This window comes from Nicotiana tomentosiformis, chromosome 11 (assembly GCF_000390325.3).
Source record: "Nicotiana tomentosiformis chromosome 11, ASM39032v3, whole genome shotgun sequence".
Lineage (NCBI taxonomy): Eukaryota > Viridiplantae > Streptophyta > Magnoliopsida > Solanales > Solanaceae > Nicotiana > Nicotiana tomentosiformis.
In genome coordinates, this window is record NC_090822.1 from 15417119 (window position 1) to 15442805 (window position 25687).

The 25687-nt window shown below is 36.4% G+C and overlaps 1 protein-coding gene across 1 annotated transcript; it reads right to left on the reverse strand.

Moving 5' to 3' along the window:
• Window positions 1-7575: 7575 nt before the first annotated feature.
• On the reverse strand, window positions 7576-8082 carry LOC138901076 (uncharacterized). The gene has a single exon (XM_070188806.1). It carries the CDS (start codon window positions 8080-8082, stop codon window positions 7576-7578), a length of 507 nt encoding a protein of 168 aa, XP_070044907.1.
• Between the last annotated feature and the right edge of the window lie 17605 nt (window positions 8083-25687).

Consider the following 25687-nt stretch of genomic DNA (forward strand, 5'->3'; position numbering starts at 1 on the left):
GCCCGCCTGCAGCAGGCCTTATAGGCTTTATTATTATAGGATCGGGTTGCACGCCGCAGCAAGCCTTATAGGCTTTATTATTCTGGATCAGGGCCACCGCCTGCAGCAGGCCTTATATGCTTTATTATTATATGGATTGGGACTGTCCACCTGCAGTAGGCCATAACGGCTTTATATCATTGGGCTGAAGGAGCCCATTCGGAGTCTGTACACACCCCCAGAGAGCATAGATGATTATATATTCGGGATGGACTTCCCAGGGCATGGACATGCCTTATTTATATTGTGATAAATTTGCCTGGACATGGATCTTGTCCGTATTATTTATATTTGTGGATGAATTACCCCAAGGCTGGATTGACCTTATACGGTACTGCGTGACTGACTGTCAGTCGATGCGTATATATATACGGGATGGAATTTCCCTGGGCTGGATTGACCATAAACAGTACCGAGTGACCGAATGATTAGTGACCAGTAGTACATGAGGTCTTCCCACTGAGATGTCATATTCCTCATATCATGCAATATTGATCTATTTTTCTTGTACTGAGTTTAACTGTTGAACTTGAAGGCATGCCTAAACTTCTGTACCTTTATTTATATACTGGACTGTACCTGCGGAGCTCGTCACTACTTTCAGCACAGAGGCTAGTCTTGTTACTTATTGAGTTGGTTGTACTCGTACTACACTCTGCACCTCGTGTGTAAATCCAGGTGCTTCCGAACAAGATGATTGTTAGATCTCAGAGTGCTATCCGTTGGAGACTATCAAGGTAGCTACCTGGTGTCCGCTGACCTTGACTCTCTCTTTCTCTCAGTTATTGTATTGTTTTATACTATCAGAAAGTGTTTTTATCAGTTAGACTTTGTATTCATATTAGATGCTCATGTACTCAGTGACACCGGGTTTTGGGAGTGTTTATTTTTGTATTTGTGAGATTCTTCCACTGAATTTAAATATTATATTTTCAAATTTAGAAGATATGGTGGTTTATTGAGATTGTCGGCTTGCCTAGTATTGATAGGCGCCATCACGACAGGTGAGATTTTGGGTCGGGACAAATGCAAGTATATCTTCTATCATGTTATTTCACCTTGTTTCTGGATCTTCTTTGAGTTACATGTAAGGCAATGGTTCAAGATACATAGCCGTTGAGTGGATCTTCATTCCTTTTAGCAATGTTGTTGATCACCAAGATCTGCATACACTAATATAACATTAGTCAAGACTTCTTTAGGAATATTTATCATTATTAAAATTCTAAACTTAACAATCTCCCCCTTTTTGATGACGACAATAATCTAAAAAGAGTTTGACTAATTTATGGATACTTTCCTTTTCTTTTCAAGTGTGCTCCCCCCGTTTTTAAGCTGGTTGTTGATTTGAATCTGCACTTCTGATACTTCCCTGTTCTTTTCAAGTGTGCTCCCCCTGTCTTTAAGCTGGTTGTTGATTTTGAACCTGCAGCTCACCTGTAACACACCCGCAACTCTTTTTCTTTCTTCTCCCCCTTTGACATCAATCAAAAAAAAGCAAGAGAAACTACTTGCAGTAATAATACTAACTAAGATGGCATAAAATTTGTACAGATAAGCAATTATAGTGAGCATAGTCGACTGATGCTCACCCCAGACACAACCAAAAGAAATAGTCTTAAACTACCACACAAAGCAAAAAAGATTGTCCTAAGCATCCCAAACATTCAATTCCTTCCAAGAAAATATTTCAGGGTGTTGATCACTTTAGTGCATAAGCTTTCATAATAGGCATGAATGTCCTTGGTGACTTTGATCAGCTTCTTAGTGACATCGTGCATGGCCCTGATTCCTTGCCTCCTTGTGGCTTGAAGAGTGATCCTAATCTTGGACACGTCTGCCCCGGTTCCCTTGGTTACTTCCCTAATCTTGTCCACCTGCTCCTGCATAGAGGTTAGTAATTCCTTGATACTTGCAATGTTGTGGTGCATCAACATCAACTGGTCTGAAGAAGAGGATTTGTTGGCTTCAGATTTCAGTCCCACATTGCTCTGAGGAGGGATGACCTATGGTGATTTGTCCTTCTTAAGCTAAGTTCCCTCAATTAAGGTATACCCCATCATGGCAAAGGGAGTCTTGTCATAGGTGCTGGAGATAGTCTTTGGAGAATAGAGAGATAGGTCCACTTTTATGACTTTCAGGATGTGAGAAACTAGTAAACCATGAGGCAGGCTGCTCGCAGAAGAGGAAACGTCCCTGATACTTTCAAATATGTATTGACGTACCCAGGAAAACGAGTTTATAGCTTTACCATTTACCAAACAATATATAACAAATATATCTCTGAGAGACAAAGTACTCAGAGAACTAGTACGGGGTAGCAAAGTGGTTTCCATAATATGGGCTAGAACACGATCTTCAAATTTCAAGTTCTTAGGACCTATATCAGGGGGTTTTCAGACAGAACACTTATGGCCTCATCAAAAGATGCTTTAAAATTATCTGGCCAGGAATGTTGTACAAAGAAATTGTATCCAACAAACTTTGTGGCAAAGATTTTTTCAAACTGATAAGAATCAAGGATAATGCGAGTTCCTAAGACCATAGTTTCTAGATCATCTTTATCATTCACAAAAAGGTTTGCATTAAACATGCACACAGGCTCTTGATAGACAATATCACCAAAAGTATCAAATAGGGAGACATGTTTCTGAGTTTCAAAAATAGACAGAACATCACAGTGAGAGTTTTGCATAGACTTTAAGATTACAGTTGGGCCAAAAGCAATTGACTTTTCTTTGAAGACGAAAAACCTAGCCTTCTCCTCAGGACCATAGAAAATCATCTTATCTTCAGGACCAAACTCTATACTTTCAGTTTTTCCCTTTTTCTTAGAGGATTGTTTAGGGATGGACTCCACTGGTCATTTTCCTGCCCTTTTTTGAGATATGAGGATGTCTTCTTGAGAGACACTTGATTCTTCTTCAGTGAGTAAGTGATATGTGCTTTCGGAGGATTCGATATCAACAGGGTCATCTTTGGTTTTCTTGAATTGGTGGCTTCTTCTGGGTATGGAAGAGGAGGGAGAGGGTTTTGCTTCGGCCATGAGTGGAAGAAAACAGAGAGAAAGTGGTTTGGTTTCTTTGAGAGAGTGGGAGATATAATCGAGAGAGGAGGAGTTAAAAAGCACTAGAAAGGACGCCTCGATTCCCAGATAGAAGTATGAAAGGCAACTGAAAAGTTGCCTTCTGCAAAACTACGCTGTCAGTTCACCATAAATGAGTGTGATATAGGAAATAAATGAGTGTGATTATTTGGCGAAAATAATAACATATATGGAAATAAATAAAAGTAATTATAGGAAATATTAACCACTGTGATGAGGAAATTGTACAAATGCCAATTTTGTTCCGAAGGAAACAAAATCTTTCTTCAAGCAAAGGTTTTATAAAAATATCTGCTGACTGATTTTCAGTATTAACAAATTCTAACACAATATCTCCTTTAGCAACATGATCATGTATAAAATGATGCTTGATCTCAATATGCTTAGCCATAGAATGATGCACAGAGTTTTTTGATAAATAAATTGTACTAGTATTGTCACACATAATAGGAACAGAATTAAGACATAAATCATAATCTAACAGTTGATGCATGATCCATCGTACTTGTGTGTAGCAGTTGCCTACTGCCAAATATTCAGCCTCTATGGTGGATAAGGCCACACAACTTTGTTTCTTGTTGTGCCAGAATATAAGGGATTTTCCAAGTAATTAGCACGTTCCACTTGTGCTTTTTCTATCAAGTTTATCTCCTGCAAAATCTACATCTGAAAAGCCTTTGAGATTGAAATTTTCCACACTTTCATACCATAAGCCATAGTCGACAGCCCCTATCAAATATCTGATAATACGTTTAACAATAGTCAAATGAGACTCTTTAGGAGCTGACTGATATCTAGCACATTTTCAAATACTAAAGATAATATCTGCTCGACTAGCTGTAAGATAGAGTAATGGGCCAATCATTTCTCGATACATTATTTTATCAACACTCTTATCGTTTTTGTCTTCATCCAAAGTAGTCAATGGACTCATAGGTGTTCCTATGGTCTTTGCATTAGACATACCAAACTTTTTGATGAGTTCTTTCATGTACTTTATTTGACTAATGAAGATCCCTTTCTGTACTTGCTTGATTTGAAGTCCAAAGAAGAAAGTTAATTCTCCCATCATACTCATTTCAAATTCTCCTTTCATGATCTTTGAGAAATCTTTGCACAAGACAATGTTAGTACTACCAAAAATAATATCATCTATATAAATTTGTACAATTAAGTTACCTAGAGATGATCATTTGATGAATAGAGTAGTATCAATATTACCTCCGTAGAATCCATGTTCAACTAAAAATGAACTTCACCTTTCATACCAGGCCCTAGGTGCTTGCTTTAGGCCATACAATGCTTTGGACAATTTGTAGACATGATTGGGAAAGTATTCATTTACAAATCCTAGCAACAGTGGCGAAAGTCTCCGCATAATCAATCCCTTCTTGTTGTGAATAACCTTGAGCAACTAGTCTGGCTCTATTTAGCACGACTTGTCCTGATTCATTCAACTTATTTCTGAATACCCATTTTGTTCCAACAATGGATGCATTTGGTGGCTTAGGAATGAGTTCCCATACCTTATTTTTCTCAATTTGATCAAGCTCTTCTTTCATTGCAGTTATCCAGATTTTGTCACCAAGTGCTTCGTCCACCTTTTTTGGTTTAAATTGGGATATGAGAGCAATATTTGATGTCTGCTTTAGAGATCTTCTAGTTTTCATTCCTTCCCGAGGGTCTCAAATGATATACTTATGAGGATATCCAGGTTCACTTTTCCATTCATTTGGAATGACTAATTCTGGCTCTTTTTCAGCAGAATTTGTTGGATCGATCAAAGTGGACTTCTAATTTTCTGTAAGATGCATAGTCGACTGATCTTGTTGATCAGTCATTTCTTCAAAAGCAATTTCACCTGTATCGATAGACTTTGGCACTATGACAATTTCTTCATCTTCAGGAAGATGATCATTCTTCAAATGAGGGTTAGTATCCACAAAAATAACAATTATAGATTCTTCAATGGATAAAGTACGCTTATTAAAAACTCTATATGCTCTACTGGAGGAAGAGTATTCAAGAAAAATACCTTCATCGCTTTTAGGATCAAACTTACCAAGATTATCTTTTCCATTATTGTGAATAAAGCACTTACAGCCGAAAAGATGGAAATAACTGATGTTGGGTCTTTTTCCTCTCCATAGTTTATATGGAGTCTTCTTGAGTATTGGTAGAATAAGGTATCTGTTGATGATATGACATGTTGTACTTACATCTTCTGCCCAGAAATGGTGTGGGAGAGAATTTTCCACAATCATGGTTCTTTTCATGTCTTGTAGAGTTCTGTTTTTACGTTCTACCGCTCCATTTTGTTGTGGCGATCTTGGAGAAGAGAAATTGTGAGAGATCCCTTGATCATTGTAGAAGTTCTCAAACGCTTTGCTTTCAAATTCTCGTCCATGATCACTTCTTATGGAGGAAATGTAGTAACCTTTTTCATGTTGCACTTTCTTGCAAAAGACTTCAAAGTTTCTTACAGCTTCATCCTTGTGACTTAGAAAAATAACTCAGGTGAATCTAGAAAAATCATCTATTATAACAAAAGCTTACTTTCTATCACCTATGCTAGCAGTTCTAGCAGGTCCAAAAAGATCTATATGCAGTAGTTGAAGAGGTTTTGTAGTGAAAACAATGTTTTTGACTTTAAAATAGGATCTGGTTTGTTTTCCTAGTTGACATGCATCACAAATTTGATCTTTTGAAAATTCTAGTTTTGGAAGACCAATGAATAGATCATTTTTAGAAAGTTTATGAATAGTATGTATGCTAGCATAACCAAGTATTCTATGCCACACCCACGGGTCATCAAGAATAGAAGCTAGACAAATTTGATTACCAACACTATCTAAGTTACTAATAGTATAAACATTTCCGTCCTTATTTCCTGAGAGAATAACTTTACCTGATTCATATTCAATAAACCAACCATGTTTTTTGAAACAAACCTCGTAGTCATTGTTACATAGTTGACTAACGCTGAGAAGATTGTAACCAAGTTCATCAACCAGATATACTTCATCTACATCACATGTTGAGCTGAGAGGAACCTTTCCAATTCTAATTACATTTCCTTTTGATTTATCTCCAAAGGTAAATGTTCGTCCATCTAGTTAGGTGACAGTTTTGAATAATTGCTTGTCACCAGTCATATATCTGGAACACGCATTGTCAAGACACCATTTTTCTTTTCGATTCTTCTTACGGTGTTCCTGCAAAAAAAAATAACTTGTTTTTAGGTACCCAAGCCTGCTTGGGGTCCTAAATGGTTAGATTTCTCAGTGTTAGCTTGACTAGAGGATTTAGGTCGCCAGACCCATCTCCTGTTGTCCTTGAACCTGCAACGGTTAGAAGTGTGACCAAGTTTTCCACAATAAAAACATGACAAATTTTTTGGATTTTCAGAGCCCCTTTTTGCTCTGATTCTGTTCCTGCACTGGTTAGTTTTGTGACCATTTTGACCACAATAAGAGCATGCCTGAGAGTTTCTAATTCTAATCAAAGATGTTTAAGGAACAGTCTGATTTGATTTGACAGAATTTTGACTTGAGGATTTTTGTAATCTATTCAGTTGAAGTTGAAGTTCATTAACTTCATCTTGAAGCATGTTCTACTCAATTTCACTAACTTCCAGCTTCAATGCCCAGTCTTTTTTTTCTCTTTGGATTTTTCCGAGTTCATTTAGAACTCTTTCAATATCTGCAAGAGAAATATCAACAAATTCTTGGAGTTCATAAAAGTTGGGGCACCTAGGAAGACGTACCTCACTAGTTCCCTCGTCTTCCATAAGACCAAGTTCACATGAGTCTTCTTTCTCATCTGCTCCTTCGTCTGCCATGAGCCCAAGCTCACCTGAGTTCTCATTGTTATCTTCTTTTATGGTCATGAAACACATATTTGCAATTTTTTCATGGTCAGATTCTTCTTCATCACTCCAGACTCCAAAGGACTTTTTCTTTGAAGGTTCCTGCTGAGCTTCTTCTTCAGTTCGGGACAATCAGCTTGAATGTGTCCATGTTTTCCACATTCATAGCATCTTCCATCACTTTTATCATTTTCATTATTCGTCCTTCCTTTTTTGAAGTTTGATCTACCTCTCCTGCTATTTCTGTTTTTTCTCATCATTCATGTTACAACTTGGGAGAGCATGGCTATGTTTTCATCCTATTCTCCTCCTTCCTCTTCCTCTTCATTTTCTGGTTCAGCCACAGCTACTCTAAAAGCAACTATTTTTTTCTTTTCTTGTTGAATTTGCCTGTCCAAGTGAGTTTTCTCAAAGGCAATTAGATCACCTCTAAGTTCAGCATAGGACATTTTGTCAAGGTCCAGACATTCCAGAGCAATAACCTTGGGCTACCAAATTGTGGGTAGACTTCTAAAACTTTTTCTGACCTCTTCTCCGCTTTTGATTGGTCTACCAAGAAATTTTAGATCTTCAAGGATTTTGCTGAACCTGGAAAATATTTCCTCCACTGATTCTCCATTTTTTTTTGAAATAGCTCGTAGTCACGAACTAGAAGATTAATCCTTGTTTCTTTCACCTTGTTGGTTCCTTCATATGTGATCGCCAGTTTATTCCACATTTCCTTAGCAGTTTCACAACTTGAAATCTTTTCATACTCTTTTCCACTGATAGCATTATACAGAAGATTTTTTACTTTGGCATTCACAGTTATGACAGTAGCTTGTTCATCAGTGTAATCATCTAAGTCAAGTGGATCGGTTGATAATATGACTTGACTATTCTCATATTTCTTTGGCGGAATTGAAAGATTTCTCTTTTTGATCACACGCCAAACTTTGATGTCATATGACATAGTGTATGTTTCCATCCGAACATTCCAGTGAGAAATGTGTTGTCCATTAAAATATGGAGGTCGTACCTGAGAGGTTCCCTCTTGAAATAATGCACCGACGACTGTGTTTGATCCCATGATCTTTTCCTCACTAGTTGTTAAGTAAGTTTTTTAGCCTGGATCTGATACCAATTGAAAGTACAAGAGGGGGGGGGGGTGAATTGTGGTCGATTAAAACTGTTGACTAAATATGAGTTTAGTCGACTAGATTCTGTATAGTGAATAGTTAAAGAGAAATAAACCAAGCAAGCTGAGAAATAACAAGACACAATAATTTTTATACTGGTTCACTACCAGTGAGGTACTTACGTCTAGTTTCCTTTGGGTCACAAGTATTTTCTTAGATCTTTGATAATAGGTTACAATGGTGATGGTTTTAGTTCGCTCACCATCAACGATATTCAGCGACAATAGCTTTTGTAATGTTGACACAACTCGTTTTTTTCTATCTCTTCCTATCTTTTATGACACTTGTAGACTCAAGAATACATCGTTTGTACTAAGAACTAGAAAGGATTAGAAACAGTTTGTGTTGTTGCATATTTAATCCTTGAGTTTGCCCATTTTTTTATAGGCGAATTTTGAGAGATGTTGTAGATTGGTATTTGATTGATGCCCATAATATTTTACTGATATTTGATTCAAGAAAGGTGCCTCTGATTCCTTCATGAGAGATGGACTGGATTAATTAATCTAGGGAGTGCTCCATACTCCATGTCGAATCCAGGGAGTGCTTCCATGCTCCATGCTTTATTGAAGAAAGGAGCAGCACTTCAAATTGTCTCCATTTGATGGGTTGGATTAATTAATCCAGGGAGTGCTCCATGCTTTATCGAAGAAAGGAGCAACACTTCAAATTGTCTCCCATTATGTTGTGTTTCCCACTCAAATTGTCTCTCATTATGTTGTGTTTTCCTTCCATTTTAAATCTCCCATTTTACTGCAAGTTATCTTCTATCATGTTGTTTTACCTTGTTTCTGGATCTTCTTTGAGTTATATGTAAGGCAATGGTTCAAGATACATAGCCGTTGAGTGGATCTTTATTCCTTTTAGCAATGTTGTTGCTCACCAGAATCTGCATACACTAATATAACATTAGTCAAAATTTCTTTAGGGATATTGATCATTATAAAAACGGAAAAGGTCCAAATATGCCCTTGTACTATACGAAATTGAGCACATTTTTCCTTCGTTAATATATTAGCTCAAATATGCTCTTACCGTTACATAGTTAGTCCATATATGCCCTTAGAGTTACACAGTTGGCCCATATATGTCCTTTTCGAAATGAAATTCACCCAAACTAATTGGCTCTTTCGTTAATTGTATTAAAGTGTATTACAAACACTATTTTCTTTTTATTAGTACTTTTTTTTCTTTACCTTTCTATTTTTTTTTCTTTTTTTTTCTTCTCTTTTTTTTTTCCTTTTTCTTTTCTGGAATCGGAATCCAACCCCGATATCAAAAAGTTAAATCCGTGGTCAAACTTTGAAAATCCTTAGCCTTTAAATTTCTAGTTTCCGTCAAATGGCCATAACTTGAGCTAGGGACCTCTAATTTAAATTTCGGGCATACGCCCAAGTCCCAAATTATGATACGGACCTTAAAACACTGATCTGGGTTCGTTTGCTCAAAAGGCTGACCGAAGTCAACTCAGTTGAGTTTTAAAGCTCTATTTCATATTTTAATCCATTTTTAACATAAAAACTTTCTGAAACATTATACGGACTGCGCATGCAAGTCGAGGGATGATAATTAGTACTTTTCGAGATTTTAGAATGCCGAATTAACTAATAAATTTAAAGATGACCTTTTGGGTCATCACACAACTCAAATTTATAACACTACAACTTGAACTCTAGGCTTTTAATCATTAAATTATCTTTCTGGAAATAATTTAAATATTTTCGTCTTTTGAGTATTGTTAAAGGTTGAGATATTCTTATTATTTTAAAGTTTAAACTATAATTTTTGGAATAATTTAATTTCGTTTATTTAGAGGGCCAGTGAAATTGAAACTTGATTACCTTATGGGAGAATTTTCTTAGTAATTTAAATTCATGAATTTTGTCAAGTGAAATTGATGAGGAAAATGGAGAAGACATTAGTAATGGAGGAAACGGATAAGGAAGAAAGAAAAAGGGAAAAAAGAGAAGAAAAGAAAAAAGAAGAAAGAAAAGAGAAAGGTAAAGAAAAAAAAGCACTAATAAAAAGAAAATATTGTTTGTAATACACTTTAATACAATTAACAAAAGAGCTAATTAGTTTGGGTGAATTTTGTTTCGAAAATGGCATATATGGGCCAACTGTATAACTCTAAGGGCATATATGGACCAACTATGTGACGGTAAGGGCATATTTGAGCTAAAGTATTAACGAAGTGCAAATGTGCTCAATTTCGTATAGTACAAGGGCATATTTGGACCTTTGCCCTTATTAAAATTCTAAACTTAACAAATACTACTCTATTACAATTTAAGTAGCTATCTAGTTTTTGTAGTTAATCTGATTATTCAAATTGAGTAGCAAATATGATAAAAAAAAAATAGGCTACTTGAATTAACTTTGTCAAAATATGGGAAATATAGACGCTTATTGAATTTGAATAAGAGTACTGCCAAAAGATTAAATTTTTTCCCTAAAAAATAAATCTATTAAAAAATTAGTGTAGTTTAATTTTATAAATTTAATCACCAAAATGAACTTAGAAGAGTAAATTTTTAAGAGAGGAGTCTAATGCTGAGGAAGCTGGAAATGAATATACATCAAACAAAATTTCTCCATAAAACCAGTATTTGTTTCAAGTGAAGTGCAATTGAAAGCATTTTGCCAAAATCCATTTGCTATTTGATCTTCATTTTAATCGAAAGCTCTTCTCCATAAACTTGTTTAGCTATTGAAAACAATTTGAAACTTGGAAGTTATACAATTCTAGAATAATCAAAACTAGTTTTTCTTTCAACAGTTCACCATCTTCTAAATTATCGTCGTTTACAGCCAATGTAGCATGTCGTTGTTGTGCAGTGCTACTGGCGAACTCAGAATCGAGTGTATTTGGTATGATGGAAGTCATTTTCCACAAAAACTGTTCTTATTGTAAAAGATTTTTTGGTGTTTCATTGATTAGTTGAAAGTATTTAAAGATTAACAATAATATTAGCAAATCAGAGAGTAAATTATAGATTTTTTGAGTAACAAAAATTAAAAAAATTATCTAAGTATTAGTTGGAGCAAATAATATAAAGTTAAAATTAAGTTAAAGATAGATGTAAGAAAAATCTCATGCAAAATGTATTCACTCATCTGAAGAAATCCCAATAGCTTAACTTTGTAAATTTTAGATCCTAAAATATTTCTGAGAAAATCTCAGCAAATGCTCAACTAAAACCAGTTGCCCCAATCAGAAACTTACATCCTATAAAATTCTCACCAAAAAAGCTGCTTCTTTTTTCAATATTGCACACATTAAATCTATCAGAGAACAAAGACCATTTATGCTATTTCTCAACTCTCTGTCATAAAAAACAAATATTAGGAAAGCTTTTAAAATAGCTGTCCATATTTTTTGTGCTGCTCCTCAATCCAGTAGTACTCCTCTGGCGAGATCAAGCTTTCCACATAGCTAATCATGGCACGTATTTCCTGCTCTCCGTCAGCAAGAATGTCTTGCATTTTATCATTCTTAGGATTGTATATAACAGTTTTTCTGTTAGGACCATATATTATTAAAACTAATTCTCCATTCTCTGTCACGAAGAAGGGTGTTGCAAATCCATAATAAGGATTTATTTCTATATTCCTTATGAAAAATAAGAATGTCCATGATTTCTATATTTCAATACCCCCTTTATTGTCTTCCCAGCAAGTCATACACAGGCATTCATTTAAAACTCCTAAACCAACTATATCATTCTCATCTTGATCAGACTTAGGCTCAGGGACCGGAAACATACAAAACTTTTCAGAGATAGGATCAAAATAAATGATTTCATTACGAGGACTCACACAGTCCCACATATTCTTCTTGTGGTCTTTGCTATTGTAGGGCATTTTTACCCTTACACTATTGTGAAGTCGTCCATGCAGTGTAACCCCAACATGGACTGAGCAGATATTGTAAGGGAATTTGACTTTACTCCATCTTTTGTCTATAAGACTAGCAACTATAACAAACTCACCACCATAATCTGGACTCTCTGATAGTAGCAAACATGTTGTTGTACGTGAAAGAAAGAAAAATGAACAAAAAAAAGAGATAAACTTATGATATAAGCGCTTACATAGGCATTACTATGATGTAAGTTTGTACCATAAAAAATTACACTTACCTCTGACCGAAGTAAAACCAGAGATTATGGCCAAAGCAGATTGGAATCTATTAGATCGCCAAGCTCTTGGTGTGATTTGTTTGACGCTAACACGAAATGTAGCGTTCAACATCATTAACGAGAAGACCACTACAGGCCTGATGAAGGCATTATCAAATATGTACGAGAAGCCATCTGCTTCAAATAAAGTCTATTTGATGTGTTGATTGTTCAACTTAAAGATGACAGAAGGTGGATCTGTCACAGAACATATCAATGAGTTTAATGTAATATTAACTCAGTTGAGTTTTGTCAATATAATATTCGATGACGAAGCCAGGGCATTGATTCTACTATCATCTCTACCGGAGAGTTAGTCTGCAACAGTAATTACAGTTAGCAGTTCATCGGAAAGTACCAAGTTCAAATTGGATGATATTAGAGACTTGGTTCTAAGCGAAGATATTCGCCGGAGAGAATTAAGTGATTCCCCAGGATCTGCTTTGAATACCGAAAGCAGGGGGAGAAACAGTCAAAGAGGACAAAGTCATAGTCGTGGCAGATCAAAGTCAAGGAGAAGAGGGCAATTCAAAAAGCGCAAAGACATTATGTGTTAGAATTGCGATAAAAAGGGTCACTATAGTAGTCAGTGTAGAGAGCCAAAGAAGAAGAAGAAAGATTAATACAAGGATGATAATTCAGCAAATGCAATTACTGAGCAAGTCGGTGATGCACTAATTTGTTGTGCAAACAGTCCAGTCGAATCTTGGATTCTCGACTCAGGTGCATCCTTTCACTCTACATCATGCAAAAACATTTTCCCATAATTATATTGCTGGAAAAATTGGGAAGGTTTATATAGAATACGGCGGACCTCTGGACATTATCGGGAAAGGTGAAGTTCATATAAAGACTTCACAAGGCACGCTATGAAAATTGCAAAATGTCCGATATGTTCCTGGCCTCAAGAAAAATCTGATATCTATGGATCAGATTGACAGTGAAGGATATACAACAACATTCGGTAACGGATCGTGGAAGATAACCAAAGGAAATTTGGTTGTGGCATGAGGCTTCAAGAAGGGAACACTACATGCAACTACAATACAGTGAGATACTATAGCAACAATTGATCATGGTCTTGATACAACATTATGGCACCGGAGGCTTGGGCATATGAGTGAGAAGGGAATGAAGTTGTTGGCATCCAAAGAAAAGTTGCCAAACCTAAAGCATGTTGAATTAGGTTTGTGAGAAGATTGCATTTACGAAAAATAAAAGAGAGTTAGTTTCTCAAAGGTGGGAAGGACGCCAAAGAAAGAGAAGCTGGAACTAGTGCATACAGATGTGTGGGGACCAACTCCTGTAACTTCTCTGGGAGGCTCATGCTATTATGTCACCTTCATTGATGATTCCACAAGTAATGTATGGGTTTATTTTTAGAAAAATAAATGTGATGTGTTTGTTACCTTTAAAAGATGGAAAGCTGAAGTTGAAAATCAGACAAGTCTAAAGTTAAAATGTCTGAAGTCTGACAATGGAGGAGAGTATGATAGTCAAGAGTTTAAAGCATTCTGCTCTGAGAATGGGATCAAAATGATCAAGACAGTTCCTGGAACACCTGAACAAAATGGCGTTGCTGAGAGGATGAACAAAACCCTGAATGAACGAGCCAGAAGTATGAGAATACATTCTGGATTGCCGAAGTATTTTTGGGCTGAGGCTGTTAACATGGCAGCTTACCTCATAAATAGGGTACCCTCTGTACCGATGGATTTTGAAATTCCTGAGGAGGTATGGACAGGAAAGGAGGTAACTCTCTCACATCTAAAAGTTTTTGGTTGTGTTGCTTATGTGCATGTAAACTCTAATGATAGAGATAAGCTTGATCCTAAAACCAAGAAATGTTTCTTTATTGGCTATGGTGATGATAATTTTGGTTATCGATTTTGGGATGATCAGAATAGAAAGATCCCAAGACACATGAATGTCACATTCAATGAAAATGTGATATACAAAAACAAGCTTGAAGTAGAACCAACCAGAACCAGCAGACAGACATCTGAAACAGTTGAGTTATAAGAAATCTCATAAAATGAAGTGGCTATAGAGCCTACAACTGGATCTAAAATTGAAGATGCCGAACCAGAAGCCGAATCTGAATCTGAATCAGAACTAGAGATAGAATCAGATAGAGAACTAGATCTGGAATTGGGACTTGAATCAAATTCGAGATCAATTAATCCTGAACCTACATTAAGGAGATCTAAAAGAGTCACGAATGCTCCAGATAGGTTAACTCTCTCTCTCCACTATTTACTTTTGACTGATGCTGGAGAACCAGAGCATTTTGTTGAAGCAATGCAGGTGATAAGCTTTGATAAGTGGAAGCTAGCCATGAAAGAAGAGATGAATTCTCTTCAAAAGAATAAAACATGGATACTTACAGAGTTACCAAAAGGAAAGAAGGCATTCCAAAATAAGTGGGTGTGCAGGGTCAAGGAAGAGCATGATGGTAAGAAGAGATACAAAGCACAATTAGTAGTAAAAGGCTTTCAGCAGAAGGAAGGGATTGACTACACCGATATCTTCTCTCCTGTAGTCAAATTAACTACTATCAGGTTGGTGTTAAGTATCGTAGCTGCAGAAAATTTGCATTTGGAGCAGCTAGATGTTAAAACTGTTGTCTTGCATTGTGACCTTGAAGAAGACATCTACATGAAGCAAGCTGAAGGTTTTCAAGTTTCTGGTAAAGAAAACATTGTGTGTAAGTTGTAGAAGAGTTTGTATGGTTTGAAACAAGCACCCCGACAATGGTACAAGAAATTTGATGGATTCATGCATAATAATGGTTTCACACGATGTGAGATGGACCATTACTGTTATATCAAAAATCTCGATAAATCCTATATCATTTTACTGTTGTACGTTGATGATATGCTAATTGCAGGATTTAGCATAAATGAGATCAACAAGGTTAAGCAACAACTAGCGGAGGAGTTTGAAATAAAAGACTTAGGACTAGCTAAGCAAATGCTTGGGATGAGGATTAGCAAAAACATGTCTGAAGGAACCTTAAAATTGTCTCAAGAAAACTACATACATAAGGTACTAAGCAGATTCAGTCTTCATGATGCAAAGACTATAAGCACTCCACTCGGAAGCCATCTTAATCTGTCGAAGGACCAATCACCTAAGACAAATAAAGAAAGGAAGTACATGTCCAATGTTCCATATGCTTCAGCAGTAGGAAGTTTGATGTATGCTATGGTTTGCACTAGACATGACATAGCTTATGCAGTTCGAGTTGTCAGTAGATACATGTCAAATCCAGGAAAGGAGCATTGGGAAGGTGTAAAATAGATATTGTGATATCTCAAAAGGCACCTCAGGTATGGCACTTTGTTTTAAAAGGAGCAATATTATCTTACAATGTTTTGCTGATGCAAATTTAGGCGGCGATTTGGATAGACAAAAAAGTACCACAGGCTACGTATTCACCTTGGATGGTACTGTTGTTAGCTGGATGTCTAGACTTCAGAAAAGTGTTGCTCTATTTACCACAGAAGCAGAGTACATGGCAATCTCAGAAGCTGGAAAAGAGATGATTTGGCTCAAGAATTTTCTTAAAGAGCTAGGTAAAAAGCAAGACAATTGTGAGCTTTTCAGCGATAGCCAGAGTGCAATTCATCTTGCCAAGAATCCAGTGTTTCATGCAAGATCGAAGCATATTCAGTTAAGGTATCATCATATCCGAGAGTTGATAAGTGAAGAAACTCTTTCCCTGTAGAAGATACCAGGATCAAAGAACCCATCAGACATGCTGACCAAAAGTTGTCGGTGTTGACAAACTGAGGCTGTGCACTGCCTCAGTTAGCCTTCAAGACTGATAGGGTGAAGGCGCCACCAGAGAATAGCAAATCTTTATTTTAATTTCTTTCTTGATGTAACATAGGTTTGAGGGGGAGATTGATAGTATCAAACCTATTGTTGTATGTGAAAGAAAGAAAAGTGGACAAAATAAAAGAAAGAAACATAAAAAAGAGATGAACTTGTGATGTAAGCGCTTACATCGACATTCTTATGATGTATGCGCTGACATCGGCATTCGTATGATGTAAGCGCTTACATCGGCATTCCTATGATGTAAGCGCTTACCATGACAAGGCATTCAAATGCATATAAAAGCGGTATGCATTTTCATTTACAAATCATCCCTCAACTTCTTCTTTCTCTCTTCAATTAATAAAGAGTTATTCTTTGTGTAGCCGTGGAGTAGGCAAAATTGCCGAATCACGTAAATCTTGTCTTGTCTTGTGCAATTTATTGCTTTTCTCTTTCAAATATTTTTCCTTCAATTAGCCTGACTGTCACGACCCGAAATTCCTACCTTCGGACCGTGATGGCGCCTAACATTTTAATTGCTAGGCAATCCAATGTTATAATAATATTAGTCATTTTTAAACAATTTAAAAATTTATTAATAACAAAGGAACAAATGCGGAAGTAAGGTCTGAAATATAGATAATAATCCATAAAAATAACGGTGTCTAAATACCATCCCAGAATTGGTGTCACAAGTGCATGAGCTTCTAGAATAATATAAATAAAGGTCTGAATAAAATAAAGCTATCTAGAAACAAACACACAGCTAAAGTAAAATAGACGGGGACTTCAGAATTGCGGACGCCGTGCAGTTATACCTCATGTCTCCTCTGGTAGCTGAAATTCGAGCAAGTCTATGGTACGCCACTGGAACCAACTCCGAAATCTGCACAAGAAGTGCAGAGTGTAGTATCAGTACAACCGACCCCATGTGCTGGTAAGTGCTAAGCCTAACCTCGACGAAGTAGTGACGAGGCTAAGACGGGTCACTTACATTAACCTGTATGCAATATTAGTAACAACAACAAATAATAGAAATAAATCAGGTAACTCATTTATAATAATTAAAGCCAACTCAGCAGTCATAACCCATTATCATTTTCATTAATTTTCGTTGCAGCGTGCAACCCGCTTTCACATATATATATATATATATATATATATATATATATATATATATATATGTATGTATATATATCGACTTTTTAATAAGTATGTTGCGGCGTGCAACCCGATCCTCCAATATATTCATTTACCAATTCTTATAACAGAAATTTTCCCAATAAATGCAACAATTATTCTAAAATTATAAGACAACAAGCATACAATAATTAATATTTAATTATAAAACAAACAATGACAAGTAACAAGTTATTATAGAAATCATGGAGAAAATAAGCAGTTTAATATTTAATATGCTAAATGTCAAATAACAATTAAGACACATAATTGGAATAGCATGTAACAATTAATGTAAGAATTCAAGAATTAATATTTGACAAAGAATAGGAGAGAAGCAATTATTATAACAATTAATTTATAATTTAAAATAATTTATGATTTTTCAAGTAAGTAGGCAAACAATTAATTTGACGACGTATAGACACTCGTTACCTCGCCTATACGTCGTTCACATGCATTTCATATAACAAATAATTTAAGAGTTTTATTCCCTCAAGTCAAGGTTAACCACGACACTTATCTAACTTTGCAAATTCCAATCAATTACTCGACCACAACTTTTTTTTTTAAATTTGTCTCCAAAACCTTCAAATCTATTTACAAACAATTCGATATACTCAATACGATTCATAGGAATTAATTCCATATGAATTTATTAATTTTTCGGATAAAAATCCGAAATTCATTTAAATATTTGACAGTGGGACCCATGTCTCAAATTCCGAAAAAACTCGTGAAATCCGAACACTCGTTCCGCTACGAGTTCAACCATATAAAAATTATCCAATTCCGATATCAAATGGACCTTCAAATATTAAATTCTCGTTTTTGGAAGATTTTATAAGAATCTGATTTTTCTTCCCTAAATTCACGGATTCATGATATAATTGAGTATGGAATCATGAAATAAAATTAATATAGGATAAATAATACTTACCCCAAGAATCAAACTCTTAATCACCCATCATTACCCAAACTTGAAATTGAAGATTAGTGGTTAAAACTTTACCTCTTTGATGAAGAACTTGAGGAATTTCTTGTTGGATTTCAAAGTTTGGACAAGATCTTGATGAACAAAACACTTCATCTACTTCCTCTTTCTAGAGCACTCCCACTTCTCTCTAATAAACCTCAGATAATTGCCCCAAAATAAACCCCAAAGCCTATTTATCAAAATGCGGCCGGGTTATGAAAATAAAAAAATTACCCCTCCGACAACAGGTATGCGGTCGCACAATGGATCGCACAATTGGTGTGCGGGTCGCAAAATGATCGCACAAATCGGCGCCCAGAACTGGGCTGTTCTGGACCATTTTGCGACTAGTTTGCGGTCGCATAACCATTTTGCGATCGCATAATGGTCGCATAGTGGTGGTAGAATCGTATTTTTTTTCAGCTTTTCGTAATTTGGTCATAACTTCTTGTAAGAATGTCCAAACGACGAACGGTTTAAAGAGTTAGAAACTAGACTCAAAGATGTTTCATTTGATAGGTAATATACATTATACAACTTCGTATCATTATAGTTATTCTCATTTGAAATTAGATCTTGTGCGAACTCACTTGAAATTTTAATCTTATGAAATTTCCAACTTCTACATTCGATGCCGAAATCTATCGAATCAAGTCCGATTGACCTCAAATTTTGCCCACAAGTCATAAATGACATAACAGAGCTATAAAAAGTTTTGGAACTGGATTCCGACTCCGATATCAAAAAGTCAATCCCGTAGTCAAACTTGGAAATCTTTAGCCTTAAATTACTAGTTTCCGTTAAATGGTCATAACTTGAGGTAGGGACCTCCAAATTAAATTTTGGGCATACACTTAAGTCCCAAATCACGATACGGACCTACCGAAACTGTTCAAACACTGATCTGGGTCTGTTTGCTCAAAATATTTGTCAAAGTCAACTCAGTTGAGTTTTAACACTCTAGTTCACATTTTAATCCATTTTTCACATAAAAACTTTCCGAAAAATTTTACGGACTACGCACGCAAGTCGAGGAGTGACAAATAGTGCTTTTCGAGGGTTTAGAATACCGAATTAATTATTAAATTTAAGGATGACATTTTGGGCCATCACACATACTGACACGTTTCCCAACACTCTCGTGGTGCATAAACGTTTCCCACCACTCTCGTGGTGCATAAATAACACTGTCTTCCCCCTGATAAATATCATCTTAAAACATTACAACCAAATTTGTCCAGGGAGATAAAACACATGCTCCAAATTACACGTGTATATTTTATTTTAAAAGTCTTGTTCCATTTTTTTGTTATTCTTTTACTTGTTTTAATTTTGTTTGTCTATTCTTACTTTTTCTTTCTTTTTTCTTTTCTTTTCCTTTTCTCTTTCTTCTCCAAATAGCACATTTGGCTGCCATCTTTGTTTTCTTCCTTTCTTGGGGGATCTCAATACAACATCCCTTTTCAAGTCCTTTTTGAGGATTCCAACCTCAAATTTTAATTCTAAACGATTTAGATCCCTTTTATGATTAATACTAATTAGGCTAATTTCTATTATGCAATATTTGAAACCAACTCCAAAGTTATAAAAAAATGGGAAAATTACACGGCACATTAAACATTTACACTGTATTTACTATTCGTAGCTATACTTTCAGCAAATTTACCCTTCATAACTATATTTGAATCTTGTAGCAAACCCATGAAATAAGAGATTAATTATTTTGAACTGAAACAATAGAGCAACAAGCTCTTGTAGCTCAGTAGCGCATGTTTAGTTAGTGAAGGTCTTGAGTTTGACTCTCAACAAGAGCATTTTATTTTTCTGTATTTCTGTATATCGCCTTAGTTGTATTCGTTTCGCGAACTAATATAGTCAATATAAGTTGTATCCATTGTATACACCCTTGTATTTCGCATTGGTTACAGTTGATACATGTTGTATTCGTTGCATGAATGCATATAATTGCGCGAATAAATACAGTTGATACACGTTATATTCATTGCGCGAACGAATACGGTTGACACAAGTTGTATTCCTTGCACGTTTGAATACAAGTGATACAAGTTAGTAACAATTGAATCGTAGCTACTAATGATAATTAGACAAATTATAGTTACTAGGTTCTAAATTATAGTGATTTATGAAAATTACTCTAAAAAATATGATTTTGTCTAATGAAAAATTAATTTGACAAAAATAGAAACTATCTACCTCCTCACTGCTCCTTTTTCTTCCGCAACTGCTGCAATAACTCTTCCTCTCCCAGCTTGTTTTATGTTGTAAAAATTGCCCAAATTCAGTGGTTGTGCTCGCATTTCTTCCTTGTTCATTCCCCCACAACTCCTTTTATTCGTCCTCTTCATCCTGCTCGGATATCTTCATTTTTATTTCAAAATGCTCCATTAAAATTGTCGATATTTGGAGGCTGGTTTTTTTAGTACATTTGGCATTAATCGCAATAGATATTTTTAGTATTACGACCCGGTTTCCCCCTTTACTGCTCAAATTATACTTTACAGTTGTTGTGTGAATTACCGGGGTAATTGGTTCGGGTCCGGTGAGGTTTTGGAATGAATTGGAACACTTAGTTTCAAGGTTTAAAACTTAAGTTAAAATAGTGATCGGATGTCGACTTATGTATAAACTACCTCAGAATTTAATTCTGATGATTCCAATAGCTCCGTATGGTGATTTTGGACTTAGGAGCGAATTCAAAAAATTATTTGGAGGTCCGTAGTGGGATTAGGCTTGAAATGCCGAAAGTTAAATTTTTGGGATGTTTGACCGGGGAGTTGACTTTTTTGATATCGAGGTCGAAATCCGATTCTGGAAATTGGAATAGCTCCGTTATGTCGTTTATGACTTGTGTGCAAAATATGAGGTCAATCGGACGTGAATTGATAGGTTCCGGAGTCATTTGTAGAAACTAGAAATTTCAAAGTTCATTAGGCTTGAATTGGGATGTAATTCATGGTTTTAGCGTTGTTTGAGGTGATTTGAGGGTTTAACTAAATCCGTATAATATTTTAGGACTTGTTGGTATATTTGGTTGAGGTCCCGAGGGGCTCGGGTGAGTTTTGGATGGTTAACGAATCATTTTTGGCCTTGGTGAGATTGCTGATATTTGTTGCTGCATTTTTCGGATTTTCTCTTTCTCGTTCGCGGGTGGGACCTCGCATTCGTGAAGAGGAATTTGTGGCAGGCAGGATTTACTCTTCGTGTTTGCGAGGAGGTCTCGCGTTCGTGAAGAGAAGTTGGGTTGTGCATCGCATTCGCGTATGGGGTATCTCGTTCGCGAAGGGAAACATAGTGGGCTTGGGTTTTGCCTTCGCGTTCGCAAAGGGATCGCGTTCGTGAAGAAGGGATCCGTTAAGCATCGCATTCGCGAGCAGTGTCTCGCGTTTGCGAAGAGCAAATGTTGGGAAGCTCATTTTGTTCTTCGCGAACGCGAGGGACCTGTCGCGTTCGCGAAGAAGAGGGGTATGGACAGAAAGTTTAAGTTCAAAAAATGAGACTTCCATTTTTAACGATTTGGAGCTTGGATTGAGGCGATTTTTGGGAGATTTTCAGAGGAAACAACGGGGTAAGTGTTCTTAACTCAATATTGGTTAAATTACCCGAATCCATGGTTGTTTTTAATCATTTAATTGGTGAATTAAGTTGGAAAAGTTTGAAAACTCTCTTAGTTTAATTTGAGGATTTGAAGGCTGAGTTGTGGTCAGATTTGAGTAATTTTGGTATGGTTGGACTCGTGGTTGAATGTGAATTTGCATTTTATGAGTTTTATCGGATTCCGAGACGTGGGCCCCACGGGTAATTTTTGGGGCGTAATTTTGGATTTTGTGCGAATATTAGTATTTTGATATAGAATTAATTCCTATAAATTTTGTGGGCTGAATCAAATTAATTGTGATAGATTCGAGCAGTTCGGGAGTTGATACACGCATAATGCGATTTCTGGAGCATTATTTAGCTTGCCCCACATAGAATTCGGCTTGTTCGAGGTAAGTAACTCTTCTAATCTTGGAGTTGAGGGTATGAACCCTGAATATATGTATTTTATGAATTGTTGGGAGGTGACGCACATGCTAGGTGATGGGCGTGTGGGTGTGTACTATAGAAATTGTGACATAATTATTTATGTGGAATTTTATAGTTAAATAATCTTGGCATTTTCCATGCGGTTTTATGTGTTAAAGAAATTGAGCTGAAAAGCATATTAAAAATCATGTTGAGGCTATGTGCCGGTATTATTGGGACCCACAAAGGTCATATTATTGTGAATTATTGTGTTAAATTGAAAAATTCATACTCAGTCATATTCATTTCATCGCATATCATAACTCAGTTTTATGACTCTATTTTGATGCATATAAATATTTTGGGCCGAATGCCCTGTTTTACTGAAATACCCGAGTGGCTTGAGAGGTTTATGACTGAGTGAGGCCGAGGGCCTGAATTATGTTGCATATTTATGGGATCGGGCTACGCAGTATGTTACATATTTATGGGATCGGACTGCACGCCGCAGCATGTTTGATATCGGTTGAGGGCTTGATTTGTGAGGATGAGTGTGGATCGGGGTTGCCCGCCTGCAGCATATTTATGACTGAGTGAGGCCGAGGGCCTGATTTGTGAGGATGAGTATGGATCGGGGTTGTCCACCTGCAGCATACTTTATTATTATAGCACGTGAGTTGTCCGTACAGATTATAGCGCTTGGACTGAAGGAGCCCCTCCGGAGTCTGCACACACCCCTAGTGTGCGCAGGTACCTACTGAGTGCGAGTGCCGAGTGCTGAGTGACTGGGAGGCATGAGTGATTGTGAGGTATGCCCGAGTGGCACGAGTGACTATGAGGTTTTGCCCGAGGGGCTGTATATGAGTGATGTTCTGCCCGAGGAACTGTTTATGACTTTATCAATGAGTTGCATTGCATTGGCATGCACACATGACATACATATATAGAGATGTATTTCCTCGTGCTGTACTGTATCACATCATTCATGATTTTTCACATATTTTCTTTTGACAGATGGGCATAATGATGCATTTATTTTACACGGGTTATCCGGAAGGAAAATAAAATATATTATTTATTATTGAGAATTTTTTTTATAAATTTATTGTTTTAAAACTATTTATATTATTGGAAACTTCGGCAAACGATTTGAGTTTTCACTGAGGTATTTGAAAGGATGAACTATAATTTTTTTTGAAATCATTATTTGGCTGAGTATTTTATCCCTCAGTCACTTCTAGTATTAATTTCTTTATTTTGTTATGGATTGTTGTAGACTATTAGTTTTGGACCCGACTTGGTGGAAGCTCGTCACTTCTTTCAACCTATGGCTAGGTTTGTTACTTACTCAGTACATGGGGTTGGTTGTACTGATACTACACTTATGCACATTGCGTGCAGATGTTGCCTGTTGTTGTTAATGTGCTCGATGGTTGCGGGACTTGAGGATGTACCTGCGTTCCTGTTATAGCTGCCTTTTGTTCAGGGTAGCCTTAAATTTATAAAAGCTCTGTTTATGTATTATTCAAACAGACTATGTATTATTTCATTTCCGCTTTGTATACTCTATTCTTAGAAGCTCATGATTTGTACTACCAGTTCTTGGGGAATGTATAAGGTTAAGATAATTATTTACTTATAATTGTTATTGGAATTGGATAGTTGAAAGTTAGCTTACCTAATGGGTTGGGTTAGGTGCCATCACGACTAGTTGGATTTTGGGTCGTGACAAGGTGATATCAGAGCTCTAGGTTCATAGGTTCTACAAATCATGAGCAAGTATCTTGTAGAGTCTTGCGGATCGGTATGATGAGGTCCATACTTATCTTCGGGAGGCTACAGGCCATTTAGGATATATATACTTCCTAATTTTCTTTCCTTATCGTGCGAGATTTATTCATCTTGAGATATAAACTCTTTGAATTCCTTCCACGTATTCGTATGCGCACATGAGCTCTCAGTATCAGCTGTGCATTGCCGGCTTGTGATTCCATGAACGAAGTTCGAGATGGGTATTCTATGTATTGGTGAAGGGGCCAGTCTGGAGGACTTGAGGCCAAGTTTAGATCGCAGCTTAAGCTCGATAGCATCGGTTGTAACTTGTACAATTGGACTCATATGTCCGATAATGACCCTACAATGGAATTTGTGGCTCGATGAGCGGTGAAATGGCGGTATGATGGGTATGATATGACTGCGGGATGTGTTAAGACGATTTGAATGTGACGAGAAGTGTTTCCTTGAAATGTAAAGAAATGGCCATGGGATGCTTGATTTTCGTTTTAATGTGACGTACAGTCTCGAGTATGAATGTTTTGAAGGATCTTTTATATTGTTAAATTTTAAGGTAAATTAAATTCTCATGTCTGGGTAATGAGTTTGGACGCAGATTGACTAAGTGATTGCATAGTAATTATGATTGCGAAAAGATATAATAAGATACCAGATTGAGGCTAAGCAGGTGGATTATCCCATGCGAAGTAATCTATGTAGGAGAATTTCTTATGATGTGAGTGGAGAGTTTCTTTTCTGCCGACGGGGTGTATGGATGGAGATTTGAATCTGAATCTGGTTGAGAAAGTTGACTTGTGTGTTAAGAGAATGAATACGAGCTTAGCAGATGATTGAGGTATTTTTATGGTTGGCATTGTATGAACTTGGGAAGAAGTTTCGTTGGACTGACTGTGGCATTATGGCAGTAAGAGAGTATTGGTATTGTGAGTTATGGAATGTTTTAATCTATAGATTTGAGCCAAGTGGGGGAGTCTGCTATTGACAATTTGATCTCATGGTTAGGTGTTAAATTTTAATTTTGGTCTGAGGCATACTTGTGGGTTAGCTATGACTTGCAGAAGTTGAGATCGAGGATGACTCGAATAAGAAAATTTCTGGTTAAGGATTATATTTCACGTATGAGTAAATGAAATTCGCGGGATGAGTGAGTTGTTATTGGTGAATGATATAGTGCGCATGGAGTATAAATTTGATATGTGGTGTTAAAGTAGAGTTACTTATTTGAGTGTTGTGGTGCTAATGGGGCACGTGTCTTTTGGCCCATTTGGGCGGTGCAATTAGATTTGAGCAAAGTGGGTGACTCCCGAAAAAGAAAATTTCAGTGGGTTGAGAATTATATATAGCAAGTGAGAATGTTTTCGGACTTGTGTATGGATTCTACATTTTTGTGTAAGGAAGGTAAGAAGAACAATTTCAAATTCACGTAAGGTATTCTCAGAGTGAGTGTTATAGTTTTAGTATTTTTGAAGGTGCTTAAGAAGAATACAGTTGCTTATGGGCCATAGGGCATTGTGGTTC

Excerpts from the sequence above, each read along its gene's own strand:
- LOC138901076 (XM_070188806.1), bottom strand. The coding sequence starts at position 8,082 with ATGGGATCAAACACAGTCGTCGGTGCATTATTTCAAGAGGGAACCTCT.